Source organism: Geotrypetes seraphini, chromosome 2, assembly GCF_902459505.1.
Source record: "Geotrypetes seraphini chromosome 2, aGeoSer1.1, whole genome shotgun sequence".
In the NCBI taxonomy this organism is placed as follows: domain Eukaryota; kingdom Metazoa; phylum Chordata; class Amphibia; order Gymnophiona; family Dermophiidae; genus Geotrypetes; species Geotrypetes seraphini.
This window is the reverse complement of record NC_047085.1, coordinates 462,124,098-462,150,950: the sequence shown is the minus strand read 5'-3', so window position 1 is coordinate 462,150,950 and position 26,853 is coordinate 462,124,098. Positions and strand designations below refer to the sequence as shown.

The window sequence follows — 26,853 nt, the reverse complement described above, 5'->3', positions numbered from 1 at the left end:
GCACTTGCCTCGTCCTCCGGCAGAGTCCTTGCGGCTTCCCCTGCACAAGCTCCTCGACCAGACCTTCATGCGATGCTTCGAGTCTCCTTACTCTATCCCTGCGGTCCCTGGCAAATTGGATGCGCGGTACCGCACGGTGCATCATAAAGGCTTCGAGGGTCCTCAGCTTTCTCACCAGTCCCTCCTGGTCGAATCCTCGCTCAAGCGGTCTCATCCTGGCCAGGTCTATGCTTCAGTGCCTCCGGGCCGCGAGGGCAGAACCATGGATAAGTTTGGTCGACGCATCTATCAGAATTCGATGATGGCGTCTCGAGTCCTGAATTACAATTTCCACTTTGCAGCCTACTTGGAATTTTTTCTACCTGTGCTTCAGAAGTTCACACCATACATCGAATCCCAGGCTAGGTTTGAGTTTGAGGAAGTGGTTGCTTCGCTGTCCCAACTTCGGCTTCAGTTAATGCAATCTGCCTATGATGCGTTCGAGCTCTCCGCCCGAGCGGCGGCCTGCTCGGTGGCGATGCGCCGGTTGGCATGGTTGCGGACCATTGATATGGACCCGAATCTTCAGGACCGCCTGGCGAACGTCCCGTGTGCTGGGGCGGATCTTTTTGACGAATCCATCGAGACTGTCACGAAGAAGTTGTCTGACCACGAAAAGTCCTTCCAATCTATCCTTTGGCCGAAGCCTAAGCCTCAGCAGTCTCGACCTTCTCGTCCGCCGTTGATTTATCAGAGGCGTTATCAGCCGAGGCAAACTCCTCCTGCGAGGCAACCGGCGAAGCGTCTGCCTCCCCAGAAGGGTCAGCCTAAGTCTCAGTCGCCTGCTGTCCCTAAGACCACTCAGCCTTTTTGACTGTCTCGTCGAGGGCATAACCAACCTCGTTCTGCCTCCCCCTGTTTTTCCCATCGGAGGGCGCCTCCATCATTTTTATCATCGCTGGGAGGCCATAACAACCGACCTCTGGGTCCTTACTATCATCAAGGATGGATACTCTCTTCATTTCCATCGGGTCCCTCCGGACCACCCTCCAAGAGAGTATCCTTCCAACTTGACTCAGACTGCCCTTCTTCTCCAGGAAGCTCAGGCTTTGCTCCGGCTTCGTGCCGTGGAGCCGGTCCCGACGGACCAACTGAACCAGGGGTTTTACTCCCGGTACTTCCTTGTTCCGAAGAAGACGGGCGACCTGCGACCCATTTTGGACCTCAGGGCCCTCAACAAATTCTTAGTCAGAGAGAGGTTTCGCATGCTGACACTTGCTTCTCTCTACCCTCTCCTCGAGCAGAACGACTGGTTATGCTCTCTGGATCTCAAGGAGGCCTACACTCACATTCCCATTCATCCGGCCTCCCGCAAGTTCCTCAGATTTCGGGTGGGACATCTACATCTGCAGTATCGAGTGCTTCCATTTGGCCTGTCCTCGTCTCCCAGAGTCTTCACGAAGTGTCTGGTGGTGGTGGCCGCTGCACTCCGGAACAGGGGTCTTCAGGTATTTCCATACCTCGACGACTGGCTCATCAAGGCCCCGTCAGCTCCAAAGGTCATTTCGGCGACCTTGACAACGATCTGCTTCCTGCAGAGCCTGGGCTTCGAGATCAATTTTCCCAAATCTCATCTGCAGCCTACCCGGTCCCTTCCCTTCATCGGGGCGGTACTGGACACCATTCAGCTTCGAGCATTCCTTCCTCCTCAGCGCATGGAGGCTCTTCTTCGTCTCTGCCAGTTTGTGTCTTCTCGCCAGTCCATCTCAGCGAGACACATGATGGTCCTCCTGGGCCACATGGCCTCTACAGTTCATGTGACACCCTTTGCCAGGCTCCATCTCAGAATTCCTTAGTGGACCCTAGCTTCTCAATGGACTCAAGTGTCAGACCCGTTGACTCGACACATCATAGTCACTCCTGCTCTTCGGCAGTCTCTACTTTGGTGGATGACCTCTTCGAATCTATCCAGAGGTTTGCTGTTTCACACTCCTCCTCATCAGAAGGTTCTCACAACCGATTCCTCGACCTATGCCTGGGGGGCTCATCTGGATGGGCTTCGCACTCAGGGATTCTGGACCAGTGCGGACCGCCTCCATCAGATCAATCTTCTGGAGCTTAGAGCCATCTTCTATGCTCTTCAAGCTTTTCAACATCTGCTTCACGACATGGTGGTCCTCATCCGTATAGACAACCAGGTCGCCATGTATTATGTGAACAAGCAGGGGGGCACGGGATCGGCCTCCCTCTGCCAGGAAGCTCTCAGAGTCTGGGATTGGGCAGTTCGCCACAATGCCTTCCTCAAGGCTGTCTACATTCAGGGGAAGGACAATGTCTTGGCAGACAACTTGAGTCGTCTCCTCCAGCCTCACAAATGGACTCTCCATTCCAACCCCCTTCATCAGATATTTGCACATTGGGGGACGCCTCAAATAGACCTCTTTGCGGCTCCCCACAACTTCAAGCTGCCTCAGTTTTGCTCCAGGATCTACACTCCTCATCGACTCGAGGCAGATGCCTTTCTGCTGGATTGGGAGAATCGATTTCTGTATGCGTTTCCTCCATTTCCTCTCATTCAGAAGACTCTGGTCAAGTTGAAATCAGACCAAGCCACCATGATTCTAATAGCTCCTCGGTGGCCCAGGCAACCTTGGTTCTCCCTTCTACTTCAACTCAGCAGCAGGGAGCCATTCCTTCTTCCAGTGTTTCCTTCACTGCTTACTCAGCATCAGGGATCTCTACTTCATCCCAACCTGCAGTCTCTCCACCTGACAGCTTGGTTCCTCTCAACATAACTCCCCACCAGTTTTCCCAGGCGGTGAGGGATGTCTTGGAGGCTTCTAGGAAGCCTGCTACTCGTCAATGCTACTCCCAGAAATGGACTAGATTTTCTTCATGGTGTATTTCCAATTCTAAGGAGCCTCAGCGAGCCTCCCTATCCTCTGTGTTGGATTATCTTCTACACCTGTCTCAGTCCGGTCTCAAGTCGACATCTATACGAGTCCACCTGAGTGCTATTGCGGCTTTCCATCAGCCTCTACAAGGGAAACCTCTCTCTTCTCATCCTGTGATTTCCAGATTTATGAAAGGACTTTTTCATATCAATCCTCCTCTCAAACCGCCTCCAGTGGTTTGGGATCTAAATGTTGTCCTTTCTCAGCTTATGAAACCTCCTTTTGAGCCTCTGAGCAAGGCTCCACTAAAGTTTCTCACTTGGAAAGTGGTTTTTCTGGTGGCCCTCACATCTGCTCGCATGGTCAGTGAGCTTCAGGCCTTGGTGGCGGTCCCACCTTCCACTGTTTTCCATCATGACAAGGTGGTCCTCCGCACTCATCCGAAATTCCTACCTAAGGTGGTCTCTGAATTTCATCTCAACCAATCCATCGTGCTTCCAGTGTTTTTTCCAAAGCCTCATTCTCATCCTGGAGAATCAGCTCTGCACACTCTGGACTGTAAACGTGCTTTGGCTTTCTACTTGGATCGCACCAAACCACACAGAACGGCTCCTCAACTTTTCGTCTCCTTTGATCCAAACAAGTTGGGTCGACCTGTATCGAAGCGCACCATCTCCAACTGGATGGCGGCTTGTATCTCTTTCTGCTATGCCCAGGCTGGATTACCCCTTCCCTGTAAGGTCACAGCCCATAAGGTCAGAGCAATGGCAGCCTCTGTAGCCTTCCTCAGATCGACACCAATTGAGGAGATTTGTAAGGCTGCCACTTGGTCCTCGGTTCATACATTCACCTCTCATTATTGTCTGGATACTTTCTCCAGAAGGGATGGACAGTTTGGCCAAACTGTGTTACAAAATTTGTTCTCCTAAGTTGCCAACTCTCCCACCATCCCATTGAGGTTAGCTTGGAGGTCACCCACTAGTGAGAATACCTGCCTGCTTGTCCTGAGATAAAGCAATGTTACTTACCGTAACAGTTGTTATCCAGGGACAGCAGGCAGCTATTCTCCCGTCCCACCCACCTCCCCTGGGTTGGCTTCTCTGCTAGCTACCTGAACTGAGGAGACACGCCCGGAGCATCGGGCGGGAAGGCACTGGCGCATGCGCGGTGCGGGCATCTCGAAACTTCTGAGTTTCTTCAAGCAAGACATGCTTGCAAGATGTCCGTATTGGGGCTCTGTCGGATGACATCACCCACTAGTGAGAATAGCTGCCTGCTGTCCCTGGATAACAACTGTTACGGTAAGTAACATTGCTATATCTTCTTCCACCTTGATGCGGCCCGTGAGATATTTGAATGTCTCGATCATGTCTCCCTTCTGTCTGCGTTCCTCGAGTGAGTATAGCCGCAACTTATCCAGCCGTTCCTCGTACAGGAGGTCCTTGAGTCCTGAGACCATCCTGGTGGCCATTCGCTGGACCGACTCCAGTCTCAGCACATCTTTGCGGTAATGAGGCCTCCAGAATTGTACACAGTATTCCAGATGGGGTCTCACCATGGATCTATACAATGGCATAATGACTTCAGGCTTATGATTGACGAAACCTCTACGTATACACCTTATGATTTGTCTAGCCTTAGATGAAGCCTGCTCCACTTGATTGGCAGTCTTCATGTCTTCACTGATGATCACCCCTAAGTCCCGTTCTGCTACAGTCCTTGCTAGGATCTCGCCATTAAGGGTGTAACTTTTGCATGGATTTTGGCTGCCAAGGTGCATGATCTTGCATTTTTTGGCATTGAAACCTAGTTGCCAGATCCTAGACCAGCGCTCCAATAGGAGTAGGTCGTGCGTCATATTGTCGGATATTGAGTTTTTGACCGTTGCACTCCTTTCTACTACATTGCATAGTTTGGCGTCATCTGCGAATAACGTTATTTTACCTCGAAGCCCTTCTGCTAAGTCTCTTATAAAGATATTGAACAGGATCGGGCCCAAGACCGAGCCCTGCGGCACTCCACTGATCACCTCTGTCATTTCAGAGGGGGTGCCATTCACCACCACCCGCTGAAGCCTGCCTCCAAGCCAGTTCTCAACCCATTTTGTCAAAGTGTCACCCAATCCTATAGAACTCATTTTGTTCAACAGCCTGCGGTGTGGTACGCTATCGAAAGCTTTGCTGAAGTCTAAGTATACGATGTCCAGGGGCTCCCCAACATCCAGCTTCCTCGTCACCCAGTCAAAGAAGCTGATCAGGTTGGATTGGCAGGATCTCCCCATAGTAAATCCATGTTGACGGGGATCCCGTAGATTCTCCTCGTTCAGGATCGTATCCAATTGACGTTTGATTAGAGTTTCCATCAGCTTGCTCACTATTGATGTGAGACTCACCGGTCTATAGTTTGCAGCCTCCATTCTGCAACCTTTTTTATGGAGTGGAATGACGTTAGCCGTTTTCCAGTCCAACGGGACTATACCCGCACTAAGGGAGAGATTGAAGAGCGCGGATAGTGGTTCCGCCAAGACATCACTTAACTCCCTGAGCACCCTGGGGTAGGTTGTCTGCCCCCATCGCTTTGTTAACCTTGAGTTTAGACAGCTCACAGTAGACGCTGCCTGGCGTAAACGCGAAGCTACTAAACGGGTCTACTGAACAATCCCTTGTCTGTAGCAGAGGGCCAGATCCCGGCTCCTCGCGGGTGAAGACCGAGCAGAAGTATTCGTTTAAAAGTTTAGCCTTTTCCAAGTCCGCTTCTACATAGTTCTCGTCTGTTTTCCTAAGGTGTACTATCCCGCCTGTGTTTCTGTTTCTGTCGCTAATATACCTGAAGAAGGATTTATCGCCCTTCTTGATGTTCTTCACTAACGTCTCCTCGTTTCGGAATTTGGCCTCTCTAACTGCTGTTTTGACGGCTCTTGCCTTGGCCAGGTAGTCTTCTCTCGAGTCCTGATTCCCTGATTGTTTGTAAGAAATGAACGCTCTTTTCTTCTCTTTTATGAGGCCCGAGATCTCCGCAGAGAACCACTGTGGCCTATTGTTCCTTCGCCGTTTACTTACTGATTTTATATATCGGTTGGTTGCCTCCTGTATGGTATCTTTCAGAGCTGACCACATTTCTTCTACGTTATCTGTTACCGCTTGGTTTTGTAGCGCTTGATGGATGAATTCCCCCATGCCCTCGAAGTTGGCGTCCTTGAAGCTTAGGACCTTGGTCAATGTGCTAGATTTGGCGAACCCCTTTTTGAGATTGAACCATACCATATTGTGGTCGCTGGAGGCCAACGCTTCGCCCACTGAGACCTCTGTGACACTTTCGCCATTGGTAAGTAACAGGTCCAGTATTGCCTGCTTCCTTGTTGGCTCCAGTACCAGTTGTTTCAGTCCTGCTCCCTTTATAGAGTTCAATAGCCTCCTGCTGCTGCTGGATGCAGAGGAAAGTGTGTTCCAATCCACACCAGGCATATTGAAGTCACCTAACAGTACTGTATCCCCACGCAAGGTGATATTCTCTATGTCTCCGATCAATTCCATATCCAGGTCCTCCTTTTGACTTGGGGGTCTGTATATTACGCCAAGATACAGGCATTTGTCTTTTCCCCTGGCCAAATTTACCCAAAGGGATTCCCCTGTGTACCTGACATCTGAAATTCTGGTGACTTTAATGTCAACTTTAGTATATAGTGCTACACCTCCTCCCATTTTGCCCTCCCTGTCACAGCGAAGTAAATTGTAGCCTGGTATGACCATGTCCCACACGTGGGAGTCCGTGAGCCAGGTCTCAGATATCGCCACCACATCCAGGTTAGCGTTCCTCATTTCAGTCTCTAATTCTAGGATCTTGTTGCCCAAACTGTGGGCGTTGACGTACATGGCTTTCCATGTTGCATGTTCGCTTTTAGTGCTAGTTTTAATGTGAGTATCTACCCCAGACACAGAAATGTGTGTACCCTGTGGGGGAATTCCCGCTTGAGCTATTTGGACTCTTTTGGTACAATTTGCAAGGTGTGTACCCTCCCTAGACCCCAAATCACAACATGTACCCACCCCAGACTCGGAAATGTGTGTACTCGCCCCAGTCCAGGACCCAGAATTTCGGTGTCCACTTACCCCAGTCTCCAAAAAGTGTTTTCAGCCTAGCTTGCCAGGTGGGTTGATTGAGCCTGTACCCTCCCCCAACTTACCTAGTTTAAAGCCCTGTGAAGTAACTCAGTCCTTTGCTTACAAAAAGTTTTTTTGCGTATATGAACTTACTCTTTAGAGGGAACATTGATTTGCGGTATGCAAAACCCAGAATGAGGAAAACAACTGGGTATTCTCCTGATCTACAGACCACCTGGTAACTGGCACCTGGTGGAAGAAAAACTATTTAACTTACTCTCATACTGTACAGCAATACCTGGGGATCTGAATATATATCTTGAAGAGCAGAAAGACCCTAAGCTCCGCTCCTTTCAAAATTTAAAAAAACAGTTCCATTTTACAACCTTTCCAAATGTTCAAACCCACAAGGCTGGACATTACTTAGATTTTATCTGTGCTATATCTGAAAGCTCAAAATTCCTCTTGATAGATCATGTGCAGTGGTAATCATTTACATGCAGTGACCATTATTTTCTAAATTTTTATTGATAACTTACCAAAGCATTTGTTTTAAAACCTCAAGAAGTAAATGACAAGACGCAGTAAGTTACCTGCAGAGATATTCTGGCAATTGATTATATATGAGAAGGTTTGTACCGGGCCATGGTGCGCCCTCACCTGGAGTACTACATCCAGCACTGGTCTCCATACATGAAGAAGGACATGGTACTACTCAAAAAGGTCCAGAGAAGAGCAACTAAAATGGTTGAGGGACTGGAGGAGTTGCCACACATTGAGAGATTGGAGAAACTGGGCCTCGTCTCCCTTGAAAAGAGGAGGCTGAGAGGGGACATGATCAAAACATTCAGTATACTGAAGGGAATAGACTTAACAGATAAAGACAGATTGTTCACCCTCTTCAAGGTAGAGAGAATGAGAGGGCACTCTCTAAAGTTAAAAGAGGTTAGATTCTGTACAAACGTAAGAAAGTTCTTCACCCAGAGAGTGGTAGAAAACTGTAATGCTCTTCCGGAGACTGTTATAGGGGAAAACACCCTCCAGGGATTCAAGACAAAGTTAGACAAGTTCCTGCTAAACTGGAACATACGCTGGTGAGGCTGGACTCATTTAGAGCACTGGTCTTTGACCTGTGGGCTGCCACATGAGTGGACTGCTGGGCACGATGGACCACTGGTCTGATCCAGCAGCGGCAATTCTTATGTTCAACTTCTTCATGCATCTGCTAATCCAGAACAGTCGAACTAGACGCATCTCACAGTAGCCGTATTGCCTGCATTTTGTGCCTTGTTAGTTATTATGTATGTTATCGTGTAACCCGTTCTGAGTTCTCTGGAAAGGACAGGATAAAAATCAAATTAATTAATTATGGAGCAACTGGAACCCATGACTGCTGATGTAGATAAAACTCTTCTATTGCTATTATATATTATTTCTTTAGCACTACCAGATGCACACAGCGCTGTACATTAAACATGCAAGAGACAGTCCCTACTTGAAAGAGCTTACAACCTAAGTTATGACAGACACATAGGACATAGGGTGGATCAATATATGGTGCTCATGAAGGGATAAACAAGGGAAAAAGAGATAGTGAGAGTAGGGGCTACAGAGGGAATGAGAACAGATTTAGTGTATTAGAAGCTGCAAGAGTTAGGACATAAATACAGCTTCAAAAAATTGGGCTTTGAGCTTGGATTTGAATACTGTGTATTGATTTAAACAGATTCCAGGTACAGACAAGAGAAACTTACCCAAAGAATGACATTCCCAGGGTGGGGTTTAAGGAGAGATACTGAGCCACAGAGTGAGTACTCTTGTAGGTCAGTAAGAGGTGTTTGAACAGTAGGCAGAAGCTGACAGGGAGCCAATGAAGCGACTTGCGAGGGGTAACATGAGAATAGCAACCTGGCAAATGCTTGCCATGCAGCAGAATTCTGAACAGACACTCACAAGGTAAGACCTAACATTGACCCTGGACAAAATTGCTCCAATTAAAGTTACTAAGCTGAAACAGAAAAACAATCCATGGTTCTCTGAACCATTACTAGTATTAACAACAAATGTATGGAAGCTTGAATGTATGGAAAGAGCTTGAAGGAAACACCAGAATCAGTAACAAAAACAAAAAAAACCCAAACCCTATACAGTCGAACCTCGGTTTGCGAGTAACCCGGTTTGCGAGTGTTTTGCAAAACACTCAGCAAACTTTTGAGTCGCAAACCGAGTGTTGACTTGATTTGCGAGCACCCCCCCTCCCCGATAACCGGCATCGCTCCCCCTCGCTCCAACCGGCACCCCCCCTCCCCACCGGTCTGGCACCGGCACCGAGAGATTCTCGGCGAGAGGGAGAATTAGAAATCCTTGAGCATGCGCAGAATCTTCTAGGCACCGGCACGATCTGTGCCCGCGTGCCGGTGCCAGATGGGGGGGGAGGGGGGCGGTTCGCGCGTGGGGGGGTGCCAGTTGGAGCGAGAGGGCCTTTGCGAGCAGGGGGAGTGTATCAAAGCGAGTTTCCATTATTTTCTATGGGGAAACTCGCTTTGATAAACGAGCATTTTGGATTACGAGCATGCTCCTGGAACGGATTATGCTCGTAATCCAAGGTACCACTGTACTATGACAAACTGATCAATCAAGGAACTCTTCAAAATGCTCAAGATTTTCAATTCACTAATATCAAATATAAAGGTTCTTGTTGATGTCTCAATAAAACAACCAGACATGGATAGTTTAAAATGCTACCGTGTTTCCCCGAAAATAAGACCTAGCATGATTTTCGGGGTAGGTCTTAATATAAGCCCTAGTCTCTGGGTTGGCCGGCAGCAGTGCTTCCCCCGCACCCCTGTGTGCAGCCGAACCCCCGCTGACCCCCCCATCCGAGCCCCGCTGATCGTGAGCTCTACATACCTCCCTCCAGAGCAGCATCGGCAGCACTCAGGCTGCTTCATGGCCTTCTCCCGCCGGGGCCTTCTGTGTGCCGCATTACTGATGATGTCAGTGATGCGGCAGAGGGAATGCCCCGGTGGGAGAAGATCGCGAAGCAGCCTGTTTAAAGTGCTGCCGACGCTGCTCTGGAGGGAGGCATGTAGGGCTTGCGGTTGGCGTGGTTCGGATAGGAGGGAGAGATGATCATGTACCTGAAAAAAAATAAGACGGTGGGTTTTTTGGGCCCAAAATTAATATAAGACACTCTTATTTTGGGGGAAACACAGTACTTCCAAAAAAAGATAAGGTGGTAAAAAAAAGTTATGGCGACATTTACAAATACACTAGAAGATTACATCGAATTAGACACGTCAAATGGTAATACAGAAGTAGGGACTCCAGCTGACAGATGGAAAGAATTCTCTTTTCTCACTCCAGATGGTCTGGCATGCAGAAAGAAATTTCAAAAAAATCTTGCTATCTAGATATCTGCCCATCTAACATGCTAGAGTATATCCCTTCTGAGTTTCTTTAAGTAGTTAGACTTTGTTAATACAAGCTTAAAGGAAGGTCTGTATCCAAAAACCCTATCCCCAATACCTAAGGCTGCAGAGAACAAATCTAACTGCAGTGGAGAACCAGACCAGTGGCAGGAATACTATAGCTAGAAAAATTGTTAGAATTCTTTGCCAACTTACAGTTATCAGACTTGGAACAAGATGGATGGTTTTCATAGTTCACAACATGGATTCAGACCCATGCATAGCACAGAGTCCTTCATGTTAAAATTAACATTGAAAGCTTAATCTATCTATATATATATAAAATCGGAGGTATGTATGTGTGTGTGTATGTGCCGCGATCACGCAAAAACGGCTTGACCGGTTTGAACGAAACTTGGTATGCAGATCCCTCACTACCTGGGGTGATACGTTCTGGGGGTCTCGCGGCCCACCTGCACACGTGGGCGGAGCTACAAACAAAATCATATTTCACCCATTCATGTCAATGGAAAAAATGTAAAAAGCTGCCATTCTCACAGTAATTCAAAAACGGCGTGACCGATTTGAACGAAACTTGGTATGCAGATCCTCACTACCTGGGGTGATATGTTCTGGGGGTCTCGCGGCCCACCTGCACACGTGGGCGGAGCTACAAACAGAAAATCTGATTTCACCCATTCATGTCGATGGAAAAAATGTAAAAAGCTGCCATTCTCACAGTAATTCAAAAACGGCGTGACCGATTTGAACGAAACTTGGTATGCAGATCCCTCACTACCTGGGGTGATATGTTCTGGGGGTCTCGCGGCCCACCTGCACACGTGGGCGGAGCTACAAACAGAAAATCAGATTTCACCCATTCATGTCAATGGAAAAAATGTAAAAAGCTGCCATTCTCACAGTAATTCAAAAACAGCTTGACCGATTTGAACGAAACTTGGTATGCAGATCTCTCACTACCTGGGGTGATATGTTCTGGGGGTCTCGCGGCCCACCTGCACACGTGGGCGGAGCTACAAACAAAAAATCATATTTAACCCATTCATGTCAATGGAAAAAATGTAAAAAGCTGCCATTCTCACAGTAATTCAAAAACGGCTTGACCGATTTGAACGAAACTTGGTATGCAGATCCCTCACTACCTGGGGTGATATGTTCTGGGGGTTTCGCGGCCCACCTGCACACGTGGGCGGAGCTACAAACAGAAAATCAGATTTCACCCATTCATGTCAATGGAAAAAATGTAAAGAGCTGCCATTCTCACTGTAATTCAAAAACGGCTTGACCGATTTGACCGAAACTTGATATGCAGATCCCTCACTACCTGGGGTGATATGTTCTGGGGGTCTCGCGGCCCACCTGCACACGTGGGCGGAGCTACAAACAGAAAATCTGATTTCACCCATTCATGTCAATGGAAAAAATGTAAAAAGCTGCCATTCTCACAGTAATTCAAAAACGGCTTGACCGATTTGAACAAAACTTGGTATGCAGATCTCTCACTACCTGGGGTGATATGTTCTGGGGGTCTCGCGGCCCACCTGCACACGTGGGCGGAGCTACAAACAGAAAATCAGATTTCACCCATTCATGTCAATGGAAAAAATGTAAAAAGCTGCCATTCTCACAGTAATCCAAAAACGGCTTGACCGATTTGAACGAAACTTGGTATGCAGATCCCTCACTACCTGGGGTGATATGTTCTGGGGGTCTCACGGCCCACAACTCTATGTTGCTTGCTCAAGGGTGGGTTCACCCAAGAATTTATATGTTCTTGCTCCTGGAGGTGAAACTAAAAATGTTGTTTATAATCAAGTTTTGCGTTAGTTGTATTGAATTCATTTTGTCAAATATTTCACATTATAATTTGAATATTGTACTTTTTATTAAGCTGTAAAAAAATACTTTCATTCACCACTATAAAGTATCTTTATTTGAATCCATTTACAGTGTTATTGCTATAATTAAATACCCGTGCAACGCCGGGGCATCAGCTAGTCCTATCTAAGTAAAGACAAATAATACTACTGCAGTTCAACATCTTGGCTGCATTTGATGCAGTAGATCACTCCCTTTTACTTATCAGACTAAGTGAATTGGGGTGTCAAGGGATGGTATTGAAATGGTTCAGAGTTCTTAAGCAAAAGAACATATGACGTGAAAAAAGGTAATAGCAAGTCCCCAACCTGGGAAGCCTGCAGAGTACCACAAGGCTCACTACTTTCTCCTTTTTTTGTTTAATATACAATATATTTAAGAGCCTTAGGACAGAAATTCTCTACACCACTGATTCATGTATGCAGATGATATTCACATGCTTTGTCCAACTAAGGACTCCTTTAAGGATACCATAGCATTATATAGGGAAGACTATTGAAAATCTGAATATGTGGATAAAGAAGAACTTTCTCAGGCTTAACAAATTGAATATAAAGGTGCTATGGCTCAGTAACTACAATTCATTACCATATACAGAATTAGTTCTAATAACGGGAGAAAAATTCAAGATCGAAAGTATTAGGCGGATCTTACTTTTGTCAATCAAATTAACTGATCAAGAAAGACTTCCACAGACTGAGGCAGCTAAAGGCAATTAGATCTGTTCTAAGTCAGGGTAACTTTAGGACAGTTGTGCATGCTCTCTTACTTAGATTACTGCAACTCCCTGTATTGTAGCATAACAGAAAAACAATGTAAAAGATTGCAACTACTTTAAAATACAGCAACCAAACTAATTTCACGACTAAACTGAAGGTTTGTCCACTGCTTAAGGAATTATACTGGTTACCTGTAAAAGAGAATTCAATTTAAAATTGCCTGTATGGTTCATAAAGCTATTACATGGAAAAAATTCTAATGGTACAAATTCCTTCCACAACTCTAGATCAATACATTTTAAGCTGACCTTCCCTCCACCTTCAATTGTTTACCAGAAAAATGGCTCGCCTTTGAATTCTATGGTCCCAAAGTTTGAAATAGTCTATCACAGTACCTGCGTCAATCAAACTCATATTATCACTTTAGTAAAATGCTGAAGACGTATCTCTTCTCTTGTTAAAACTGTAAATCACTGTTCATATTTATTGTTCAGTAATCTTATGGTAAACCACATTGAATCCTTGTTGAAATTTTGCAGGGTATAAAAACTGTATGGTATGGTACCTGGGATGGCCACTGTTGGAAACATGAAACTGGGCTTGATGGACCTTCAGTCTGTAATGACACTCTTCAAAAATAGATGAGATAAGAGGCAAAAGCACAAACTGCCTAATCCAAAAACCTTTTACTCATGCAGCAAATATCAATTATAAGAGAAAAAAGAGGTCTCAGAAACTGGCTCAGATATTAAATGGAATATGCCTCCGAGACTTGTTGGTTATCAATTTATATCATTGACCTCTGAAAAACTCTATTTTTATGTGATACTAATGTGATAGCTCAAAACTTAAAGTGCCTGATGCTAACAAACTCAAAATTAAATACAGTCAAACCCGAGTAACGCAGTTTGCGAGTGTTTTGCAAGATGAGCAAAACACTTGCAAATCATACCTTGCAAACCGAGTATTGACTTGATTTGTAAGCCACCACCCCCAACAACTGGCATCGCCTCCCACCTGCGAGCCCCTGACAACCGTCATCACCCGCCCGCCCAAACCCTTACCGCGATCTGGCACTGGCACACAGCACCAACCCACAGGATGTGCTGGAAGAGCCTGCCTTTTGCCACCGACCTCTGCTGGGCTGGGCCTTGAGCATCTGCGCATGCTCAAGCCTGGCTCCTGCTCTCTCCGAGATTCTAATGAGATTCTTGGAGAGAGCGGGAGCCAGAAGACCTTGAACATGCGCAAAAGGCAGGCTCTTCCAGCACTGGCACATCCTGTGGGTTGGTGCCAGTGCCAGATCACGGTAAGAGTTTGGGTTTGGGCGGGCGATGCTGGTTCTCTGGGGGATGGGAGCTCACGGACGTGGGGGGGTGATTCCGGTTCTCGTGGGTACCCCGTAAGCGAGCAGCGCCGGGGGGTGTGGGTGTGTAACCAATCAAGCGAGTTTCCCTTCCTATGGGGAAACTCATTTTGATATATTAGCACTTTGGTTTATGAGCATGCTTCTGGAACAAATGCTCGCAAACCAAGGTTCTACTGTAGTCTATAACACTTACCTTGACTTGCAGCTACAATCGTGAAAAAATTAGGACACCCAATGAAATATTCAGTTCTTTCTTAAGAAATGTTCACATATCAGTATCAAATCTTTTTTTTTTTTTAATTTATCTCTGGAAAAGAAAGTGATGTAATTGCAGGTAAACAACAAAAATTTCCTTGATTTATTCATGAAACTAACTAAATAAATAAATAATAACATCCTACACCCTAATAGCTAGTGTTACCTCCTTTGGCTGAAATAACTGCAATGAAACGCTTCTTGTAGCCATCTACCAGTCTGACATCAGTCTGAAGAAAGTTTGGCCCACTCCACAGTGCAGAATTCTTTCAACTGTGAGATGTTTGAGGGTTTTCTTGTATGTAGAACCCTTTTCAAATCACCCCACAACATCTCAATGGGATTAAGATCAGGGCTTTGACTTGGCCACTCCAGGACTCTCCATTTCTTAGTTTTCAGCCAAACATGTTCTCTTTTCTGGTGTCCAAATAATTCAATTTTAGAATCCATAGAACACTATTCTAGAAGTCCTGGTGTTTGTCTACGTTATCTCTGGCAAACTTCAGTCTGGCCTTGATGTTTCTCTTAGAGAGCAAAGGTTTCCTCCTTGCACATCTCCCATGGAAGTTAAATTTGTGCAGTCTCTTTCTGATTGTAGAAGCATGCACTTTCACATCAACAGTAGCAAGAGCCTACACGCACTTTCACATCAACAGTAGCAAGAGCCTGCTGTAGGTTCTGTGATGACATTTTAGGGTTTTTGGAGACTTAGCATCTTGCGGTCTGCTCTGGGGATCAACTTGGATGGCAAGATCTGGGCATGTTGGCAGTTGTTTGGAAAGTGCTCTACTTGTACCTGTCAAATTATTTTGAGATCTTTTTAAATCCTTTACCAGACTTATAAGCTGCTGCAATCTTCTTTCTGAAGGCCTCAGACAGCTCTTTTGATCTCACCATGGTGTTCACTCTCATCGCAGCAGTCATGAGCATACCGTACTAAATGTCTGAGGTTTAAGTAGGGCAAACCTTCAAAATGCTGAGTAACGATGTTATAATCATGTGTACCTGATGTGATACACCTGCATGTGATTTGAGCCACTTTAAGTGGGAGGATATGTAGGGGTATCCTCATTTATTCCTCAGAAAACACATTTTTATGGATATCTTTTGTTTCATGAGTAAATCAAGGAAAATGTTTGTTGTTTACCTGCAATTACATCACTTTCTTTTCCAGAGAGAAATAATAAAAAGATTTGACATCGATATGTGAACATTTCTTTAAAAAGAACTGACTATTTTATGGGGTGTCCTAATTTTTTCACATGACTAGGTCCCAACGGGACCCGTTTCGCCTGTAAAAACGGCTTCTTCTGGGGCTATATTAATAAAGCTGCATATCATTCTGCAATCAAATATACAAAAGTGTTAAAACACTCATCCTCAATATATCGTACTATTACATATCAAATAACTAAAAGTCAACTCTTATTGTGCTTGTCAAGAATACAACTTACTTAGAAAAAATGGTGCCGGTGAATTCAAAGACATGTGCTTTTAACCAAAACGTCTTGTATGTCAAAAACCTACGTTTCTGATCTACATTTCTAATATGCATGCTGCATATGCGCTTAAACTTTAGACTGACTTGTTATGCTGCATTACTGATATACGTGATGCGCATGTACTTAAGCTGTAATTCCATTTTATCAAAAGTCTATAAATCCTCCTTGCTTCTCTCTGGAGTAATTTCTTTATCCTATCGCCTCCTTGAACAGAAACTAGTTCTTGGTCAATTTCGAAACATCTCAAATCCTTAAATGAACGATTAAAATCTAAACAGTGCTCTATCAAAGGTTCTGATGTTCTTTGTTTTAAGTTGGATTTATTTTCTGCCATCCTAATTCTAAGTGATCTTGAAGACATGCCAACATACAGAACTTTTGCCACATGGACATAGGATGATGTGTAGTATATAGGATGAATTGCAATTTAAAAGAACTCTCAGCTATATTCCATTTAATACCTGAGCCGGATTCTGAGATCTCTTTTCTCTCTTACAATTGATATTTGCTTCATAAGTAAGAGGACCTTCAGTCTGTCCCAGTATGGCGATTTTTATGTTCTTATGACCACACTAAACCCTGTTACTCTCTAATGAAGATTCTCCCAGTATGGGAAATTGCTTCACAATGAAAATTCCCTACCATAATCCTAGTGTTTATTTAACCAATAACTAAGGGCTCCCTTTAAAAAGCCTCAGTAGCGGTTTAATGCGCGTAATAGCATGCTCTAAGCCGCTACCGCCGCCTCTTTAGCAAGTGGTAGTTTTTCAGCTAGCGCAGGGGTTAGCGCCTGATTAAAAGTCGTGCGTGTTAAAGCCGCTACCGCGTCTTCGTAAAAGGAACCCTTAGTAAAAGGTTTTAATTATAGTATTTGGAAAAATGTGGTCACCACTGGGAAAAGGTGAATAAAGTCTGCAGAAAGAAAAATTAAGTTTTAATGAATTCTGTTAGAACAAACCCACTCCAACCCCATTCTTTTATGTGAAAAAAAGAAAAAGTTACAGAAGTTCAAAATATGTAACTTTTTCAGTTTGCTTATGGATCTATGGCACAGGAAAAAGGTCATTCTCAACGTTTTGAATCTAAGACGTTAGTCGCCTTTTCCCAGAGACAGTTACAAATAATCAAGAGTGTTAAAAAGCACAGTAGATATGTGCTCTGTCGAGGGGTGATCACGCAACAGGACATGGTATTTTGCTGTGTCTATGCTCCTAATAAAAGTGACCCGGCATTTTATGCTAAATTGACCCGCTTGTTGCTGCCCTTCGCCCAGGTCTCCCTGATTGTTGGGGGAGACTTTAATGCTGTTCGTGATTCTAGTTTGGATTGCACGGGGCCGGGGGATGCTCTACGTCGGATAGGGGAGAGGGAGCTCCAAAAATTTAGTGATAACCTGGAGTTAATCGACCCCTGGAGGGTACTGCATGGCACCGAGAAGGACTACACCCATATGTCCAGGGAGCACGGTATGCAGTCTCGCATTGACTATATTTGGGTGATGGAACAGGTGTTTTGGAAGCTGGAGCGAGCGGAGATAGGTCCCTACACAATCTCTGATCATGCCTGGGTTCAAGTGACGTGGCAGGCGGGCGGGGGGACTCCAGGGAAGTGGTGCTGGGTATTTCCGCTTGCACTGTATGGGGATTTGAACTATAGGGAACAGGTGCTGGGCACATGGAATGATTACAAACAGCACAATACTCATGCAGAAGGGGACCCCATCTTATTCTGGGAAGCGGCGAAGGCGGTATTGAGGGGTGATACCCTTAGTTATAGTAATCATGTCAAAAAAGCTCGAGATAGGGAAATCCTGTGTTTAGAGAGGGATGTTGCAAGGGCCCGGAGGAGGTATGGCCAAACTGGCGACCCCATGCACAAACAGGAGTTGATGGAATATCAAGTGGCCCTCAATTCCCTACTACATCAGCGGGAGCGTAAATCCCTTGCTTATTATAAGTATCAGCTTTATAGATATGGAAATAAAGGGGGGAAACTACTGGCCCACGGGCCTACGTAGGGTTCAGGCCCTGAGAAATGAGCAGGGGGAGTGAGTTACCACAGACCCAGAGGTTGGAGATGTGTTTTTTTGCTATTTTAAGAATCTCTATGCCCCCCTCCCCCATCGGAGTAGGAGGGGGTAACAGCCAGCCCCTATTTGGAAGGGATAACGTTGCTCCATATCACGGAGACAGACAGGGAGTGTTTGAATGCAACAATAACGCCGGAGGAAGTGTATTCGGCAATAGGGAACAGTCCTCTGCTGAAGACACCAGGTGAGGATGGTATGCGTATCGAATTTTATAAGCTTTTGGGCGAGAAGATTGCCCAGCCGCTCGCTCCAATGTTTAATGTTATGGTTGGAGCAGAGGCTTTACCGGAGGGTATGAATACGGTGCGTATATTGCTGTTGCCTAAACCGCATAAAGACCCTGAAACAGCAAAATCCTACCGTCCTATTTCCTTATTGAATACGGAGGTTAAACTATTAGCGAAAATCATGGCAAAGAGGATGGTTGCTGTGCTTCCCTCCCTTATCCACGAAGCTCAGGTGGGATTTGTGAAAGGATGGACCATAGCTAAAAACATACGAAAATTGTTGTCTTTGGAACAGCGGGCGGCGTGCAATTTCCCATCTGTGCTGGTTAGCTTTGATGCAAAGAAGGTGTTTGATAGGGTGCGGTGGGACTTTCTTTATGATACATTGGCGGCTTATGGTTTTGATGGTTTTTTTGTGTTGGCGGTACGAGCATTGTATGCTCTCCCACAGGCTAGAATCGTGTTGAAAGATTTTGAAACGGACCGGTTCCCGATTTCTAGGGGGATGAGACAGGATTGCCCCTTATCCCCATTGTTGTTTGTGCTAACCTTGGATCCCCTAATTCGGGATATATATGCGATGCCATCTATACGGGGGATTGACATCGGAGCTTCCTTTTTTAAGTTATCGGCCTTTGTGGATGATATTTTAATACACCTAATGGATCCTCTGCCCCCCTTGACGGCCTTGTTGGACTTACTATAAAAGAATATGGTGACTATGCCGGGTTCCACTTAAATTTGGATAAATTTAAGTGGAACCCGGCGTTAGCATCCTCTGTGGCAGTTCAGACCCAATGGGGGAATGGGTTTCCGCTGACTTGGGCGCAGGGGCAGTTTGTGTACTTGGGGACTTTGATGACCATACCGGTTCACTGTTTGTATCGTCTTAATGTGGATAAGCTTCAGCAACAGATGGAGAATATGCTGGATAACTGGAGGGCATTGCCCCTTTCACTGATGGGGCGCATTTGCATGGTTAGGATGTTCATCTTTCCCAAATGGCTGTATGTATTGCAGACTCTGCCATTATGCTTGCTGAAGAAAGATTTACGCATTCTTTATAAAGACATTGCTCGCTTCTGTTGGGCGGCCAAGAAACCGAAATTGCAGATGTCTCAGTTGCTGGGGAATTGGCAGGGGGGGGTTAGGATTACCAGATGTGAGAGTCTATAATTATACGTGTTTGCTTTGCCATTTGGGAGATTGGGTGAATATGACCAGTAGTTACACTCCTCTTTTGATGGAACGTGAGTTTTTTGCTCCTTATGACATGTTTGCGCTACTACATAGTCCTCGGAGGGCACTGCCCCCTTCTATCTGATCCAGTATAATATTTAGCACTTTCCAAGCGGCCTGGCGTTGGCTTGTGCAAGCCCTGGGTGGGGATCCAACGGTTACGGATCTCTTGCCCTTTCGGGGTAACCCGGCCTTCCCTCCGGGACGGGAATCCAGAAAGTACTTGTCCTGGGGAGCGAAAGGAGTTTCTTGTTTAGAACATATTTTGGGGGATGATGGGGAGCTGTTGACCCATGCAGAATTGCTAGCTAAGGTGATAGAGACCTGGGGCGCGCAGTTTGCGTGTCATCAAGTGGAGCACTATGTGGGATCCCTCGACAGAGCACAATTGCGCTTGCATATGGGGGCCAGGCTGCAGGAACTGTTTGCTTGGGAGGGGGGCGTGTCCCTCTTGGTGTCTAGCATTCATGCTAGCTTGCAAGAGTTACAACCAGCCAAGGACTACCAGGGCATCCAGGGTAAATGGGAGGGGGAATTGCACATTAATTTGGGACATTGGGATGTAGCACGTACTTCCCTCAACCAAGCCTGGGGTGACCCCGTGTGCTTGGTTGAGGGAAACGCATTATAGGGTGACATTAAACGCCTTTTACACTCGTATCCAGTTGTATTACAGTGGGGGTCTCCCTACACCACTATGTTATAAATGTGGGTCTGGGGGATACACTTTGGGACATGCCTTCTGGACCTGCCCCATTATCCAGCGCTTCTGGAGGCGTATAATCTCTTACATGTCCGGGTTAGTTGGGAGAGCCCTGCGCAGTACCCCGATCCACTTTCTCTTGGATTTGCCAGAGGCTTTTGGCCATTTGCCTAGGGAACATAGGGCTCTGTGCAGGAAGATGAGTTTACTGGCCAGGAATGTATTCTTCAATGCTGGACGGACTCTGACCCTCCGGCGTTTTGGCATTGGCAGAACCAGTTACATCAGTTGGCCATCTGGGAGGCACGCAATGCAGAAGGGGCTAGGAAGCGAAAGATGTTCTTAAATGTTTGGGAGCCATATCTGCAAGCCTTGAATCCAAAGGGCCGCAGTGCAGTCTTAAGATGGGTGTCCTAATCTAGGCGCCCGGATAGTCGGACTGGGAGCGTACTGACGAGTACTGGTAGGGAGGGGTGGGCTTGGGGAGGGAGTGAGGGATTTGGGAAAGTTCTGGAATTAGATACGGACAGAGTATGGGGGATTTGGTGGAGGGAGGGGGTGGTGCGGCATCTTCGGGGCTCATAAGAGTCCAGGGCCTCGGAGTGCCTTTCCGCTCTCCTTACCCTCACTCGCCCTCAGTAGAGTAGGCGGGGGAGGGGGGGGAGTTTGGTTGATGTTCTTTTCTTTTGTCCATGCTTGTTATACTATTATATATGATGCATATTTGTTTGTACTGAGTACCTTGGGATTATATTTGTTGTTGTTTGCATCAATAAAAATTGTTTGAATCTAAAAAGCACAGTAATTTTTGCTGTCTTTTAGGAAGTTAACGGTGACACATTTTTCCTCTCATTGCAGTGCTACAACTGTGAAGAGGAAGCAATGTACCACTGCTGCTGGAACACATCTTATTGCTCCATCAAATGTCAGCAGGAACACTGGCATGCTGAACATAAACGTACCTGCCGCCGGAAAAGATAAATTGTCCAAAAACTTCTAGCAGTCACTATGATTGCCATTCTCAGACACAGTGGTTTTTATTTCAGAGAAGCCAGAATTGCTTAGATTTTTCTTCACATTTTTGCACCAACCTTCAGACACCTTTTGGGTAATTAAAATGTTTGCACAGTAATTCCAGTGCTTCTCCTGTAGTAAAACTTTTTTTCTTCAATTTTTGGTCTGCAAAAGAAAATAACATCAATGAAGCATTTTTCATTTCAAATAATTTTACATGAAAGATGCTGCATTTCCTGCCAATTTTAAGATAATTTTAGGTTTTACAGGAATTTTAGTTTTAAAATAAAATCCTTAAAATAAAAACAGAGGAAAAATAAGAAAATTTAAAACAGAATGTGAATGTATGATCAACCTTAAAACTGTTTAAAAAAGTAACTTACTACCTTGATGTTTCATTCTTAATCTAGTTGTGCTTGTTTTATTTGACTGTATTTTACTGTTAAAAGGCATTATCTATTGGTTGTTATATGCCAATAGATTTATCATTAAATTTAGGGAACATGGTTGACACAGCAGGTGCTAGTCCTGCATATTATTCATTAAATACATCCAATTATAAATTTTATTCATTTTACTTTAGAACTTTTATAATGAAACTTTGATCTCAGATTTAAAAAATTGCCAGAAATCAGGGTAATCATTTATTGAGCTGGATCTTGGCAACAAGAAACAGAAATAATTTAGTTTTTTTAAAATTTGCACATTTCATTATTTTTCTAACCAGGGGGCCCTTATACGAAAGTTTTTTAGCACATGCTTAATGCTGTGCATCCTGTTTTATACTGGTGGGTTATATAGCACTTAGTGCACATTAATGTCTATTAGCACACACTAAACTTTAGTAAAAGGGCCCCAAGGTGTGTTTGTAATAAAAAGTAAAGCCAGTTACTACCTTTATGATTATTATTATTATTAATATTACTACCTTTATGATTATTATCATTATTAATTGAAACTATAAGCCAGGGTCCTTGATCTCTAAAATGCATTTTCCTCTTCCTTTGTTATGTTGAATGCTTATCTCATGTCACCTATTTCCTGGAAACTTCATAATAATTTAAAAAAACAAAAAAACCAGAAAAAAATTTGTTTCCAAGAAACTGTTATGTTTGTAGTAATGGGTCATTGCTATTAATGAACTCCACTGTATACAGAATGGAGAATAATGCATGTCAATTTTTTTTGTATTAAAATAACGTGATTTGTTTTAAAAAGTCTGTATTTTGCAGAATGTCTGGGTTAAGAGCATTATTAATAGGAACGGATCGATAGTTGAATTTATATATTAGACTCTGTATTAGTTGAGTCCAGAATTATTAATGATTTTTTTTGCAACACTTTTAAAGCTTATTTAAATGGTGTTTCTTTAGCTAATCACACCTTTATTTTCTTTCAGAGGCTTTAGGTTATTAATCAGCCAACTATTTTTTAACGAGAAACAAATGTAAATATTTATTTAGCTTTTTTAATATTTATTGAAAGTGATTAAACAATGGTATGGAAGATTCCAGAGGAAAGCCTTTAAAACAATTTTTGTCAGGGTAGACATTAAAACGAAGATAGGCAGAAAGCTTTCTATGAAATACCATTCTAATTTTTTTTCTGCAACTTTTAACACACAGCAACCTTGGAAAATCAGTCTCATAACAATCTTTTAAGAGTTCCACAACTTTGATCCACCCCTATTAAAGTGAGTTATTGTGGAAGTACATTTGATGTAAAATCATTCCAGAATATGTAATATTTAACCGATAGCTGCATGTGACTAAGATTCGTGTTACTTTGGATTTTTCTCTTTTTGAGGGTTTTTGTTTTGTTTTGTCTCTTACCATGGTTATACATTTCTGAGTTGATACAGTGTGAAAAGAAACAAAACTGTCTAAAAGAAAAAAAGATTGTGGCCTGGTTTTTGTATACATTATAGGTAAAAATTGTTTTGGGAACCATCATTAAAAATTTATACACTGCAGATCATAAGGTGATATAAAGGTGTTCAGCTTAGCCACTATGCACATTGTAATTCATTGTGGCTGTCCAGTTCTTTGATGCAGTCTGGCATTTTGTAAGCTGCTCTAACTAGCAATATATAGAGTCATCTAAATGTGTTAACATTTGTTAATAAATGTATTTTAAAAAAGCAATGTTTCTTTTGGAAATGTCACTGTTAAAATCTTGAGTGTAAAACTATCTGAACAATGAGAAACCTTCATTCATGCTTCAGCAGGTAATACATAGCTCAGAGACAATAACATTTTGGCTCATTTGAATTACAGTGGTACCTTGGATTACGAGCATAATCCGTAATCTGTTTCAGGAGCATGCTCGTAATCCAAAATGCTAATTTATCAAAGCAAGTTTCCCCATAGGAAATAATGGAAACTCGCTTTGATACGTTCCCCCCCCCCCAAGAGAACCGGCATTGCTCCCCCCGAAGGCCCCCCTGCGATCCGGCACCCCCATTCCCCGCCGCTTCTTACTGTCCGAGATAGAATGTGAACTCGCAGGCCTTGAGCATGCGCAGATGCTCAAGGCCCAGCAGAAGCAAACCAGTGCACCACTGTATGAGGGATACAAATACAGTTACAGATGAGTATTACATAAGACAATAAGAATAGCCTTACTGGGTCAGACCAGTGGTCCATCTAGCCCATTAGCCCATCTTCACAGTAGCCAATCCAGATCACAAGAAACTGGCAAAAACCCAAATAGTAGCAGAATTCCATGCTACCGATCCAGGGCAAGCAGTGGCTTCCTCCATGTCTGTCTCGATAATAGACTATGGACTTTTATAACTCTAAGGTGCTGATTTGCTTAGGGAGCCACACTAAGCAAATGTTAATTTGGAGAATTAAGTTTTTGAGCAGTAAACAAAGATAGAATTGTGCTGCGGCTCCTTAACACAGGGTTAGGCAATTCCGGTCCTTGAGAGCCGGAGCCAGGTCAGGTTTTCGGGAATTCCACAATAAATATGCATGAGATAGATTTGCATCTCAAGGAGGCAGTGCATGCAAATCCATCTCGTACATATTCATTGTGGATATCCTGAAAACCTGACCTGGCTCTGGCTCTTGAGGACCAGAATTGTGTACCCCTGCCTTAACAGATTGGACAATCGATGCCGCCAGTAGTTCAGTGATTTATTAATATATCAATTGTCTGGTGTGATTTTTCCTGAGTTTCTAAACTGAACTACCCAAGCTATGTTCATGAAACTGCCTCATCAATTATCTCTTTCTACTATTAGCCTGATTTCAATGTATCTTTCTTAAAGAGCATAAAAACAAAAAAATAATGTTTAATGTACATTAATGTTATCTGCCTCAGACCCCATTGTGTGTTCCACAGTATTGGTATGCAGTAACTGTTAGTAAATGATTTCCTCCAATTCAGCCAATGTTGTTAGGCAACACAGAACATCCCACCTTAAAATTTTAATGATTTCCAACACACATCCAGTACTTTCTGTATCTCATTTAATATTCATCTTTTTATGGAATAAGACAAAACAAAGAAGTACCATATAATTGGATGGTAACATCAGATGTCACACAGTGCTCGTACACACATGGTGAAAATGTCCAGCAGATCTTATCAAATAATATTCATATTAAACCTTCCCCAACTATCAGAGAAGGAGAAATATCCATAGAGAAGAAAACACTCAATGCAGGAAGCCTGTGTTCTGATAGCTTTCCACTGACTAGGTCCCCCTTTACTCCCCTGATGGTCTTCTCCCACCTACTTTTAATTCTTATCAATATATGATCTGAACAAGCTCAGTAAGGATTCTAAGTCTTTCTCTGGAACCAGATGTAGGCCTTCGCTCCCATAAAGCATTGCATTCTAACATATATGACACCATTACCCATTCTGCCAAGGACTGCTGAATAGAAACGGTGTTTACCTACTGAAGAAGGGATGAAGTAGGCTAACCTACTAAAGAGGGTTTTAAACTAGAATGGCTGGGGATTGGGAAAAGGAAAAAAAATACATCTGGAAAGCTGTGTTTGCTAATGGTCATAGTTTGGGAAAGAAGGTTCAAGATGGAAGAAACTGATTACTTTAATGGCAGTCAAAGACACGGTTCTTATGACTAGAATATAGTTATTCTAGGCTATAATTTATATTCACTGAGGACAAGCAGGCCTGATATTCTTACATCTGGGTGATGCGTCATCCACGGAACCCAGCATGGACAGTCAAGTGTACTGTCACTTTGAACTTTAAGACTGGCCATACCATGTGCATGCTGTGCACCTTCCTGCCCAATGCCGGCTTGTGGAACCTGCAGTTCTTAGTTTTCCGTGGACTTGAGCAGCTGTTATTTTGAGTTCTCTCAAAGCATCGTCTCAGATGTCTATTTCGTCAATGCACTCCAAGCGTCAAGGTACCGATGACTAATCACTATCTTTACAGTAGGTGATTCCTCAAAGGTGTGCCTTGGCACCAAGGTCCCCAATGCCTCAACACAACTCAACAAGCACCTACTGTACCTTTGTCAACACTGATACTGGCGCCATCACTGCAAGAATCACTTTGAGTGTTGCTGCATCAAGAACTGGCTGGGTGTTTTGCTTAACTGTACTGTCACAACAAGTTAGTACTAAAACAGTCTGACCCATTGATTTCTATTATAAAGCAGGATAACACACACTTCTTTTAAGAATTAGTATAGTATTTATTTACAAAGAAAATAAATATTTCACCATGGGCAACTGCATCCTGCTTCTCACAAACCAGGAAGCCCTCAACGGTCAAGCAAAGGAGCTCTTCTACGGGAGGGGCCTTTGGGCGACACATCTGTCCTACAGATGAGCTTTGAGAGCAACATTGAGGGACTTTTATAGCAACATTTGCATGCAATGTTTACCTTCTAACCATACTCATGATGGTACATGTTCCCAAAATATGAGGTTATATCTAGGTTATACAAAATGAATAAAAACAAGATATATTTCATATAGTAAAAAAAAAGTCATCTTTCTTGTTAGTATGCGAAAGTTCAGATACCAGGCAAATACCGGCAGTCAGATGTTCTGTCTGAACAAGAAATGTCACTGATAAAGAGTTCAGTTTTCAGCAAAGAATTCAGTTTCCAGTAAGTACTAACAAGCCTCAGCAGGCTCTACTGATAAGAACAAGAGCTCTGTTGGCAACGAGTCAGTCAAAGCAATGGATAACTATGACTTATGAAACTAGCAATGCTTTCCCTAGGCCTTCAGACCCTAGGCTTGGACCTAGGCTTTTTTAAGTACTGTTCTACACTTCAGCCCCTTGACCATTGTTTTAAGTTGACAAGAATAAGTTCACACTGTAGCTGTGTGCTTGTATATATATAATAGGTTAAACAGTTCCAAAAGGTAATTAAAATTAAGAGGAGTATGAGAACTAGGATAGGATGAATCATCCAATTGAACATTTGCTGGGCCTGCCAGGTAGTAAAGATGTCCC

At 44.1% G+C, this 26,853-nt stretch overlaps 1 protein-coding gene across 5 annotated transcripts in view; it reads left to right on the top strand.

Annotated features, from left to right (window-relative positions):
* ZMYND11 (zinc finger MYND-type containing 11) overlaps window positions 1-23,234 on the top strand; it is a 244,278-nt gene extending 221,044 nt beyond the window's left edge. For all 5 annotated transcript variants that reach the window (XM_033931574.1, XM_033931578.1, XM_033931573.1 and 2 more), the window contains one exon: window positions 21,244-23,234. In XM_033931574.1, the coding sequence (XP_033787465.1) occupies window positions 21,244-21,366 (123 nt within the window). In that variant the 3' untranslated portion in view covers window positions 21,367-23,234. The remainder of the gene's footprint in view (window positions 1-21,243) is intronic.
* The last annotated feature ends 3,619 nt before the right edge of the window (window positions 23,235-26,853 follow it).